We start from the raw sequence: 12,683 nt of genomic DNA on the forward strand, positions 1-12,683 counted from the left end.
GATGACCTAATAGATGATCATCCATTATGATCAGTTTCTAATAGACTTCAATATTAAAAAAAAAGGATCCAGGTAATTTTTTTTTTTGGGCCAGACAACAAATTGTGCAGACTAAGTTCTGTCTGAAAAATGGAAATAAAAAAATGAAACACATTTTGACACCTCTGTTCCCCTGCAAATGAATGGGTCTTGTACTGGAACCCTTTATTTCTGATTTTATGATCCCATGGATCTTAATAGGGAAAGAGCTACTGGACAAGTGCACATAGCCCATCCTAGATATTATGGTGCTTTTCTTTGCACTTTACATATAATACTGGATAATGTCCTTTGCTCGATATACCACATTGTATGGGTTATATATCTGTGGCTACCTGTATTATTGATTATATACAAGTTAAAAATTACTTGACGTGAGCTGTAAATGCCCCAATATCTGGCTGACAGTTTCCATGTGCTAATTTCTCCTTGTCCACCTTTATTATGCATTTTTCTCTATATATATGTAAGATATTTAATACCTGTAAAATAGCCACTTCATTCCGTAACTGGCTCTCTTGTTTCGTAGGAAACCGCAACTTATCGATGATTTTAATAGCCACATCCCGGCCTGTTTTCCGATGCTTTCCTGCAATAAAAGAGTCACACAAGAGCAGAATGAAATACAATGACAAAGATCAGAATGGTGGCGGCTGATACAGCGGACACAGGAGCCGTACCTCCATATACAATGCCAAACTGGCCGGACCCGAGAACCTCATCCGGGAAGATCTGATACACTGAACTGATGTCCTGTGAAGAGGAAAACAATACTAAAACTTTGAAGTTTGCTATAACACCGCTACAAAAATGAGTTTGCACCAATCGGCTCATTCTATTTCAGATTTTGGTTGATCCGCTGTGTCGGATTCCTCTAATCATCGTAAAGTGCAGTAAAATTTAGCTGCTTGTTGCAAAAGTAAGGTATCATCTGCGGCGCTTCATCAAAGGCCCAAACCAAAAAGGTTTCGCTCACACGTTGCGGCTGCATTGGGTTTGCTTGCCTTAATCTGGGAATATTGGAGCAAAACTGCATTTTTGCATACAACATGTCCACAACGTGTGAAGGTATCCAACGAGTGTCACCCATTATTTCACAACCCCCAGCCCACAAGAGAAACAAGTGGAGTGGAGGATGGATGCATACTGTAAAGCAATGCATGCTGACCAATTTATCAGGGAATAATCATCATCATACCAGAAGAAAAAATGTGCCTAATATGTGACACCAGGGGCATTTTCTAGAAAAGAAGCAAATGTGTACATACCACATTCTCCTGCACTTCACAGTTGGACACCGAAATACTCATCGATACGTCCCCTGAAAGAAGAGAACTCCTCATTATATGTGTGACAACATTCACAGCTCACATTAAATAAGAGGATTTACAGACTCAAGGACACCTATGGGGGAAAGATTACATTTCTCTTACTTGGACGTATGTCTTTCTGGCTAAAATCATTTCTGCACGACGTTTTCTTTAAAAATATTAGAGGGGTATATATTACTTGAACATCCCCTTTTAAATCAAGTTGTTCCCCTTGTAAAATAAAAATGATAAAAACTAATAGAAATATCTTCTCCCCTGGCGCTGTCCCAGCAATGTCTGTGCCAGGCCTCCCAGGGATTGTGTAACATTGTTATGTGATGTGAGCTCTGCAGCCAATCAGCTGCCACAATGGGGATGCTGAAATTTCATCTTCTGCAGACGAATGTCGGACAACAAAAGAAGTGAGAGTGCATCAGCCACTGATTATCTTCAGGGCTCACATGGCATAATGTTACACAAGACCCAGGAGACCTGACATCACTTTAAGGGTGCTGGAGCTGGAGGTGAGTATAGGCTATTGTTTATTTTACAGGGGGCACACTGCATTTAGAAAGGGGGCTGTCCGGTAGTGGACAACTGCTTTAAATCATTTAACTTCTATAGCTCCCAGGTATCATAGTATATAACAGACTGCAGAATGTGTTGAAGAGGTTGTTCAGCACCTGTAAACAATCTGTGAGGGACTACAACATGCTGAATCCTAACAGTGTGTAATGTAGTCAATGTTAGGATTCTGCTTTGTATCCCTCTACTACCAATGTGCAAAAAGAACTCATTTTTGTTCTCATTTCACATTATTTCTTCAGAAATGCTTTAGGTTGGTGGGGGTGTGGGTCCTGAGACACTCACCGATTACTGAGTACACAGTGGAGAAGCACTCAGCTGAGTATGGACTACATAGACTTACTATGGAGCCCATACTCAGCTGCGGGCACTGCTCATGCAGAAGCTGTGGCTATGCACGGTGTTTAGAGCAGTCGGAGTGGGTCTCAGGTTCCAGATCTCACCAATCTAAAGGACTACTGTAACAAATTAATACAAGAATAACATTTATGCTGCATTCTCACATTGCGATCTGAGTACAGACCGAGACACATGGACTGGCCACAGGTCTCCTGACTAGGACATGACGGCCTCATATCACTATAACAGAAAATGTACAAATCGGGCTTTCAAAGCCGCCCTATTAACCAATCCGGATCGATGAAATAGATTAATGTTTCTTTATTTTCATGCTCAGGTCAACGCGTTTCAGGAGTGCTCAGCTCCCTTCATCAGGACAACGAGCAAAAAACATCAAAAACATAGTGGTCATATATCACTATGAAATTGTTGAGTCCGGGTCAGGAGACCCCCAGCCGGTCCGTGAATCACACAGAAGTATGAATTTGGCAATACTCAGAGTTTGGAACAAATGTCTCTGCATCATTAATAATGGTGAACGTCTCCACTCTTTTAGGTACTAGTTTTAAAGGTAACCTGTCAGCAGAAATTTTGCAATAAACCTAAAAGATCCCCCGTCTGCAGCTCCTGGGCTGCATTCTAGCAAGGGTCCTGTTATTGTGCCCCCCGTGAGACCAAAAGAAAGACTTTATACAGTCTTACCTTTTTGAATGGCAATCTTTTTTTATAGTCACGGGGGCAGGCTTTCTGGCGTCTTTTTCTCCCTCCTGGTCCTTTACGCCGTCCCCCATCGCTCCTTTCCATAGCTGATAACGCCGCCCAGTGCTCCTGCGGTCCCTGCGCATGCCCAGTGCCAGTGTCACGGGACTGAGCACAGTGTGACCGCTGGTGATGTGTGCGCAGGCAAGAGATTATGGGCTGTGATTGTCATCAGCAAGTACCTGCCCATAATCTCATGCCCGTGCTTTCCCCTCTGCCTCCACTGTTCTGTGCAAGCACTGGCCAGATGACCCCACGTCATATGGCTAGCGCTTGCGCAGAACGGTGGAGGCAGAGGGGAAAGCACGGGCACGAAATTATGGGTGGGTACTTGCTGATGACAATCACAGCGTCGCCCATAATCACTTGCCTGCGCACACGTCACCAGCGGTCACACTGCTCAGTCCCGTGAGACTGGCACTGGGCATGCGCGGGGACCACAGGAGCACTGGGCGGCGTCATCAGCTATGGAAAGGAGCGATGGGGGACGGCATAAAGGACCAGGAGGGAGAATAACGGACACCAGAAAGCCCGCCCCCGTGACTATAAAAAAAAGATTGCCATACAAAAAGGTAAGACTGTATAAAGTCTTTATTTTGGTCTCACAGGGGCACAATAACAACAGGACCCTTGCTAGAATGCAGCCCAGGAGTTGCAGATGGGGGATCTTTTAGGTTTTGTGCAAAATTTCTGCTGACAGGTTCCCTTTAATATATTCCAATATACTGCCTGTATAAATTGCACATGGTTTTCAAGATCCCTGATTGCTGCCAATTCATCGGGACCTTCCCCACTTGCTACGCCCAGATAGCGATATGTTCTGGTCATTAATTACAGCAGGGGTCTCAAACTTGTGGATCCTAAGGTTGCAATTTGTGGCCCATGGGTCATCGAAGCTCCTGAGGGCATAGCTATTGAGGTTGTGGAAGCAACCACGACCATGCCTGGGGTGGAATGGGGACTTTTTCAGCTGAATGTCCGTCCTCAGATGCAGCTGAAATGTATTGCAGAGCAGACAGCCATTTTTTTTTCCATGTGCAGCCCATTTACCCAGGTGAGTCAGACTCCTGGATGACAGTGCCACCTTAGTTATATGATCGGTGCCATATAATGGGTGCACTACCTTGGATATCATCATATGACCAAACAGATTTTTATTTACTGAAAATTGGCAATAAAAGTGTGTGTTAAATGCCAGCAAAGTGAGCCATAGTCACACTGTCAGCAGCTACAATATTAGTCTGCAGAACCTTTCCTGAGGCTCTACCTCCACACTTCTGATATTCAGAAGCAATAGTTACAGGGGCGTCACCGTAATGAGGCCAAATCATTGCTATTGTGTTGTGAGACTGACACTTTATGGTCTCACACCACTTCTGAAACCCATTATTAGTCACCTTTAATGCCAAAATGCAGGAAAAAACCCTGATTTTCCTTCAAACAAGACGAGACCCCGTGCTGCTATTTCCACAATGATGCACAGGCACACTAATCATACAGATTATATACTCATGTGGCAGGCTAATTGTGGGCACCGGGACCCCAAAAGAAATCAAAGTTTAGTGATGTGATGATGAAAAATAGCATTTCCTGGGAGAGAGCACACATGGACAGCGGCTAGGGTGCCATAGTGATCAGGGGTAACACTAGTACATACTGTGCTGGCTGCTCCCTCCGTTTGCTCCCTTTGGATTCACTGGCATCAGGGCATGCTGTATGGCTATCTCCCACATCCGAGCCACTTCCATGCCCACGCCGCTGTTCACAACCACGTTATTTCCAATCTCAGGGGTGGTCGGGAGGGGTAGGCTCTCCCCCACATAATATACAATGTTGGCAGTGGTGATCTCAAAGCAGTGAGGATTAGCACCGGGGGGGAGCTGAGACAGGTTCTTAGCAGGTTCCAGGTAAAGTATCTCAGAAAGGGGGATTTCCTGGGAAGAAAACACAAATGCATAAAAGTTATATGAAAATAATGTGACGCAGATCTTATGCGCTGGAATGAATGAAAACCTATCATGTACCGTAGTGTTCAGATTATAAGACGCACTTTTCCTCCCAAACATTTGTGAGGAAAATGAGGGGCGCGTCTTATAATCCAAATGTAGCTTACCGGGGTAAAGGAGAAGGGTCACAAGAAGCCGAGCAATGCTGTGCTGCTCTGTGTGGCGGGTGACGAGGCACAGGCAATTCTGAAGATGACAGCCGTAAGGGATTCAAATAACAGCGCCGAGAGTTGGCGCGTGCGCAGTTGGATCTTTCATCTACGCTTGCACCGATTCCGGTCGCCATTTCTTTGAAGCCCGAACCGCCGACATCTTCAGAATGGCCTGTGCCTCACTGCCAACAGCGGCCAGCAGCACAGAGCAGCGCCGCAGCCCGCAGTGAGCATCTGGGCCCCACTCTACACCGCCCCTGCCTCCTGTGACCCCACTCCACCATCCCGGTAAGACACCACCGGATTATAAAACTGATCTTATATTTATTTTTACCTTTTTTTATCTCTAAATTGGGGTGCATCTTATAAAACGAACAATACGGTAGTGCTCTGGTTAATGATTACTCCATTTTCCAAAAATATTTTTTGTAGGTGAGAATAAGTGTAAGGGGCATGCCAAACTGAGAAACGAGTCTGATATGGGGGGGGCTTATTTAGGGAAGTTATTGACCAATCACATTCAAGGCTGTTCTATGGCCATTCTGACCCTTCCCCAAACCATTCATGTGATTAAGTAGCCCTATAAGAGGATAAGCCAGTCATTCATTCCCTTTATGGCCACAAAGTGCTGCTTCAGCAGCAAGAAATAGCCAGTTTACATTCAGTCTGTAAGTGCCGCTGCACTTACAGCTTCTTATCCTCTGCTGTATTCTTGGACTGGCGGCACTTTCTCCTGGGCTGATTCACAAGTCAGTGGCCATGTACCCAGAGCGAATGACCTGTCAATCAGCTACGGGAGTGTACTGCTAGTGTAGGTGCTAAGGAGCTGTAAGTGCGTAGGCTGAACATCAAAACATGATCTCTACTGCTTAAGCAGTACTTTGGGTTCATAAAGGGATCGAAAGGCTTATCTTTTAAAGGGATACACAAACACATCAAAGGGGCTGTCCACAACCTGGATAACGCCTTCTCAATCCCTATGTTCACTCCCAGTAAAATAATAACGCATACTCCCCTCCGGTGATGCTGGGCACTTTCTCCTGGGGTTCACATGACATTTATATCCTTGCACCCAATCAGTACTGGCTTCACTCTCCTGCAGAGGTAATTGACATCTGGAGGAAGTGAGAGCAGCTGAGGACAGTGGAGCCAGCACTCACTGGCGGCAGGGATAGTGTGACATATCAATGTCACATGAGCCTCAGGAGGGCAAGTGCCAACATCACTGGAACGGTGCAGGCACTGGCGGTATCAGTGTTATTTTACTGGGGGCAAACAGGAATTGAGAAGGCGTTATCCAACTATTGAAAAATCCCTTTATTGGTTTGATTGCCGACATCACTGGAATGGTGTAGGCACCGGCATTGAGTATAGGTGTTATTTTACTGGGAGGAAACATAGGGACTGAGAAGGGGATATCCAAATCCTTGGCTTGGGATGGTTCGGGAGAGGGTTGCAAGTTGACAGTTTCCTTTTAAATATTCTAAAAAAAAGTCCACATGTAAGAAATAACATTCACCAAGTGCACAATCTACATCATTTGATGCACTGAAAATATGCAATTTATACAGGCTTTATTTTTATCCAAGGGATCTAAACATAATTTGGGTCAGTGATAACGGATGAGCCTGGCTAATCACAGCCATACTGAATAAATTAAAGCAGTCACGTCAAAAGAAACAGGGAAAATCCTTGAGGACTTGATCCAATATTCTCCTTTTACCTTGTAGTATTTGCTTCCAGTATCGTTCTGAAATAAGGTTATACACTTGCTGTCCAGTCTCCAGTAATGTCTTTTCCTCTGCCAGAAAATAAAAAGAAAATGAAAAAAAAAAAAGAAGGGGAATGCAAATAAAAACACAAAAATGTAAATAAAGAATAAAACTATGGCAGTGTAGAACACCCCGTCCTATCCTGCGCCACCTCCCGGCGGTGGACGGTAGGGGCGGGCGTTCTTACCAAGGTGTCCTTGCTGGTATAGTGCACCATCCAACCTTCCTTCATTACACTGCTGCTTTTCCGCTTTGTATGCTTGACAGACTGAACCACTCGCATCAAGGGAATGTTGTTACTGGCCGAGGGGCTGAAATTAAGATGAATTACTAAACTGAACTTGAGAAATACAACTACAACCATAAATGGATATTACAATGTTTTGGTTTTTTTTGTATATGCTATGGCAAAACTATGAAACTCCTATAGCTAAGAGTTATCCTATTATATTCCACTTAGATCAAATAAACATTGTGACACTACAAAAAGTAAAATTCTGCGAGAAAATACGTTTATTTGATGGTAGCACACGTCTAGTGCTCTGCAATGCAACTCTCAATTATTGAAATATTAAAAAGCAGACTTAAAGAGGACCAACCACAAGGATATTCCTATATAAACTAAAGCCAGTGCTATACTGGCACTATCATGCTGATTCTATACATACCTGTAGTTGTGACATCGGATGTGTAGTTTCTGAAATATAGGCAAGTAGAGTTTGTGAAATGCACTGTTATTTGATTGATAGCAGCTACAGAATATCTAATAGGTGGGTCGGGTTTTGCTAGTTATTCCTGCCCCTGTCTGCTTGTCTGGCCTTCTTGCCCTTGTCTTTATTACAGGGGGAGGAAGGAAGGACAGGGGGGGGAAGAAAAGGACGGGGGGGAAGAAGAAAGGACGGGGGAGAGAAGAAAGGACGGGGGAGAGAAGAAAGGACGGGGGAGAGAAGAAAGGACGGGGGGAGAAGAAAGGACAGGGGGGAGAAGGAAGGACGGAGGGGAGAAGGAAGGACGAGGGGGAGAAGGAAGGATGAGGGGGGGAGGAAGGACGGGGTGGAAGGACGGGGGGAAAGAATGGACAGGGGGGAGGAAGGACAGGGGGGAGGAAGGACAGGGGGGAAGGAAGGACAGGGGGGAAGGAAGGACAGGGGGGAAGGAAGGACAGGGGGGAAGGAAGGACAGGCAGCAGACAAGGGCGAGAATAACTAGTAAAACCCGACCCACCTATTAGATATTCTGTAGCTGCTATCAATCAAATAACAGTGCATTTCACAAACTTTACTTGCCTATATTTCAGAAACTATACATGCGATCTCACAACTAAAAGTATGTATAGAATCAGCCTGATAGTGCCAGTATAGCACTGGCTTTAGTTCATATACAAAAATCCTAATGGCTGGTCCTCTTTAAAACAAACGAGATGTCCAGGACTTTGAATAGTCAATCAATTTCAAATTAGTGTGGTCCAATCCCCTCCACTTCCCGCTGAATTAGCAGTTAGCAAGTCTAAACCGTGTGCAGAGCCAGGACACCACGGCTCCATACCATGCCTAGTGGCCATTCTCCGCTCCTGTTAAAGAGAATGAGAGCCAAGCTGCAATACCTGGGAATGGCCACTAGACAGAGTATGGAGAGCTGTGGTGACCCGTCAGCCACCGAGGGACCTGCTAACAGCTGATTGGTGGAGGTGCGGATGATCAGATATTGATGACCCAGCCAGAGGATAGGTGAAGTATATCTAGAACCTGGTCATCCTCTAAGAATTCTCAGAGCAGAATGCGGACCATCTTGAATACTCCATAATCGTGAAGAGGCAAAAAGATGTGAAACGTTGTCATTGCCAGTATTTTTGCAGTCATGTCACCATTACTACACACCTGATCATACGATCGGATGTGTCCTGATCCTGGTCAGGGTCCTGCATGTCTCCGTTCTCGCTCCGGCAGCCAGTCATTATGCTATCAGAATCTGGCGTTAGAGGCTCGTCCACGTCGTCCATCAGTAGCCTGCTGCTGGGATCGCTTTCATTGTCACTTCCCTCTTCCATGACGACGTCAGACTCGGCTCCAGGACTCAATAAGTCTCCAAAGAGAAAGAAGACTCGTATAAAAAAACTAAAGGACTAACTTGACATTACACCTAAAAGCATGCCCCCATGGGCACCCGCCACAGGTATACCTCCATTAATGGCCACCTCTCCAAGGCAGTTGTGAGGCACTTTAGTTGCACACCGCTTGTGACAGTTGAATTTGCAGTCCTTGCACTGCAGCCCTTGCCGGAACAGGCCCTTTAGCAGCTTCTTACAATACTGGCACACTGTGGGCCGCGTGTACGAGTGGATGACAAACGTGTGAGGCACTTTCACCTTGGAGAGCAACATCTTGTCCAACTGGATGGGCCGTCCGGGGTAAGGCTGGGAGCTAGACCTCTTCTCGCGGACAAACGATTCTGAGGGACTCTTTTGCTGCAGAGAGAAAGAGGTAATTTTAGAAATTGCCATCATTTTGCAAGAAGAATCCGTAATTTATTTGTATATACCCTTAATACCAGTAATGTACTGATCTAAGTGGTGTCTACATCACCCCACTGCTCATTGGCACTGCAAGGACTGCGATCACTACCACATAACTAGAGGATTCAAAGACACGGTAAGTAAAATCTACAAACATCGGCAAAAAGCAAAACTGGCAATGTCAACATGCGGCAACTAGCCAGGCAAAACCAACGCCATCTACGACACAAGGAAAAACTGGTATACATGGTGCAGGGGGCAGTTTCTGCTTATGGTCTAAGACGTATTTGTACATGAAAAATTGCCGTGTGATTAAGGAACCATGTTGATGTAAAACAAGAATAAAGAAAGATCTTAAAGTACAGACAGATCACTACTGGCAAAATAGCATCAGTGACATGGGCACAGGACAAAACGCCACCTATTGTGCTAATATTTGTGACCAACACTGCAGCTAGGATCTCTATAATGGCAGGGGTGAGACAGCAGAGGCTCAGTGACAGCCAGCCTGGGTACTTGTGGCTGCATAATCCTGCCCGAGACAGTCTCCTGAGGCGCTGTGAAGAGGCACATGCAAGTAATAGCGCAACATAAAAATGTGTAATGCAAGGGTTAATGGGAACCTGTAAATTGGACCATGCAAACTTTTGGCATCGTGTAGCAGAGCCCAGCTGAACAATTGTAACCAGGTAGTTTTCTCTGAAACATTCCGGCATTTCAAAGGCACCGCTCCAGGTAATTGACAGGTCTGTCCCTATGTGCACATACAGGAGAGACCTGTCAATGACCTGAAAGCAGCTTTCCCCTGTGAGGTTCTCAGTAGGCAGATGATGGAGGAGCATGGGGCCAGACCTGCCGATCAGCCACCCCGAGAGAAAAGCAGCTTTCCCCTGTGAGGTTCTCAGTAGGCAGATGATGGAGGAGCATGGGGCCAGACCTGCCGATCAGCCACCCCGAGAGAAAAGCAGCTTTCCCCTGTGAGGTTCTCAGTAGGCAGATGATGGAGGAGCATGGGGCCAGACCTGACCATCAGCCACCCCGAGAGAAAAGCAGCTTTCCCCTGTGAGGTTCTCAGTAGGCAGATGATGGAGAAGCATGGGGCCAGACCTGACCATCAGCCACCCCGAGAGAAAAGCAGCTTTCCCCTGTGAGGTTCTCAGTAGGCAGATGATGGAGAAGCATGGGGCCAGACCTGACCATCAGCCACCTCAGAGAGAAAAGCAGCTATACCCTGTGAGATTCTCAGTAGGCAGATGATGGAGGAGCATGGGACCAGACTTGACCATCAGCCACCTCAGAGAGAAAAGCAGCTATACCCTGTGAGGTTCTCAGTAGGCAGATGATGGAGGAGCATGGGGCCAGACCTGACGATCAGCCACCCCGAGAGAAAAGCAGCTTTCCCCTGTGAGGTTCTCAGTAGGCAGATGATGGAGAAGCATGGGGCCAGACCTGCCGATCAGTCACCCCGAGAGAAAAGCAGCTTTCCCCTGTGAGGTTCTCAGTAGGCAGATGATGGAGAAGCATGGGGCCAGACCTGCCGATCAGCCACCCCGAGAGAAAAGCAGCTTTCCCCTGTGAGGTTCTCAGTAGGCAGATGATGGAGAAGCATGGGGCCAGACCTGTCCATCAGCTGCCTCCAAAAGGAAAGCAGCTTTCCCCTGTGAGGTTCTCAGTAGGCAGATGATGGAGAAGCATGGGTCCAGACCTGTCCATTAGCCACCCCGAGAGAAAAGCAGCTTTCCCCTGTGAGGTTCTCAGTAGGCAGATGATGGAGGAGCATGGGGCCAGACCTGCCGATCAGCCACCCCGAGAGAAAAGCAGCTTTCCCCTGTGAGGTTCTCAGTAGGCAGATGATGGAGAAGCATGGGGCCAGACCTGACCATCAGCCACCTCAGAGAGAAAAGCAGCTATACCCTGTGAGGTTCTCAGTAGGCAGATGATGGAGGAGCATGGGGCCAGACCTGCCGATCAGCCACCCCGAGAGAAAAGCAGCTTTCCCCTGTGAGGTTCTCAGTAGGCAGATGATGGAGGAGCATGGGGCCAGACCTGCCGATCAGCCACCCCGAGAGAAAAGCAGCTTTCCCCTGTGAGGTTCTCAGTAGGCAGATGATGGAGAAGCATGAGGCCAGACCTGTCCATCAGCTGCCTCCAAAAGGAAAGCAGCTTTCCCCTGTGAGGTTCTCAGTAGGCAGATGATGGAGAAGCATGGGGCCAGACCTGTCCATTAGCCACCCCGAGAGAAAAGCAGCTTTCCCCTGTGAGGTTCTCAGTAGGCAGATGATGGAGAAGCATGGGGCCAGACCTGTCCATTAGCCACCCCGAGAGAAAAGCAGCTTTCCCCTGTGAGGTTCTCAGTAGGCAGATGATGGAGAAGCATGGGGCCAGACCTGTCCATCAGCTGCCTCCAAAAGAAAAGCAGCTTTCGACAGTGAAGTTCTCATAAGCGGATATTGGAGGATCATGGGACCAGATCTGTCCATCAGCCGCATCCACCTGAAAAGCAGCTTTCCCCTGTGACTTTCTCAAGAGGCAGCTGAAGGAGGAACATGGGATCAGACCTGCCCATCAGCCGCCTCCGAAGGAAAAGCAGCTTTCCCCTGTGACATTCTCAGGAGGCGGATAATGGGAGGAGCATGGGACCAGACCTGTCAGCCGCATTCGACTGAAAAACAGCTGTCCCCTGTGAAATTTTTAGTAGGCGGATCATGGAGGAGCATGGGACCACGACTATCCATTATTCAAATCTGACTGAAAAGCAGCTTCCCTCTGTGACGTTTTCTCTGACCGCCTAATATACAGCTCTGGCACAAATTAAGAGACCATTGCAAAATTGTCAGTTTTTCAGATTTTTCTCTTTATAGGTATATTTTTGAGTAAAATGTAAATTATTCTTTTATTCTATAAACTACTGACAATGACTGATTTCCAAGAAATACATTTTGAATTTATTTTCTGAAAATGAGAAATGGTCAAAATATAAAAACAATGCGTTGCTTTCATACCTCAAATAATGCCGAGAAAACAAGTTCATACAAACAACAATACTAATAATGTTTTATCTCAGGAAGAGTTCAGAAATCAATATTTTGTGGAATAACCATTATTTTTAATCCCAGCTCTCCTGCGTCTTGGCATGCTTTCCACCAGTCTGTCACACTGCTTTTGGGTGACCTTATGCCACTCCTGGCGCAAAAATGTAAGCAGTTTTT

The 12,683-nt window shown here is 46.4% G+C and overlaps 1 protein-coding gene across 2 annotated transcripts in view; it reads right to left on the reverse strand.

Moving 5' to 3' along the window:
* PRKD1 (protein kinase D1) overlaps positions 1 to 12,683 on the reverse strand; it is a 189,900-nt gene that overhangs the window by 20,111 nt on the left and 157,106 nt on the right. For both annotated transcript variants that reach the window (XM_075330722.1, XM_075330721.1), the window contains exons 5-12: positions 9,141 to 9,426; positions 8,840 to 9,044; positions 7,150 to 7,273; positions 6,914 to 6,991; positions 4,690 to 4,966; positions 1,308 to 1,360; positions 720 to 792; positions 522 to 628 (exon numbers count right to left, since the gene is read on the reverse strand). In XM_075330722.1, coding sequence (XP_075186837.1) covers positions 522 to 628; positions 720 to 792; positions 1,308 to 1,360; positions 4,690 to 4,966; positions 6,914 to 6,991; positions 7,150 to 7,273; positions 8,840 to 9,044; positions 9,141 to 9,426 — 1,203 coding nt within the window. The remainder of the gene's footprint in view (positions 1 to 521; positions 629 to 719; positions 793 to 1,307; positions 1,361 to 4,689; positions 4,967 to 6,913; positions 6,992 to 7,149; positions 7,274 to 8,839; positions 9,045 to 9,140; positions 9,427 to 12,683) is intronic.

Source organism: Anomaloglossus baeobatrachus, chromosome 12, assembly GCF_048569485.1.
Source record: "Anomaloglossus baeobatrachus isolate aAnoBae1 chromosome 12, aAnoBae1.hap1, whole genome shotgun sequence".
Classification (NCBI taxonomy): Eukaryota; Metazoa; Chordata; class Amphibia; order Anura; family Aromobatidae; genus Anomaloglossus; species Anomaloglossus baeobatrachus.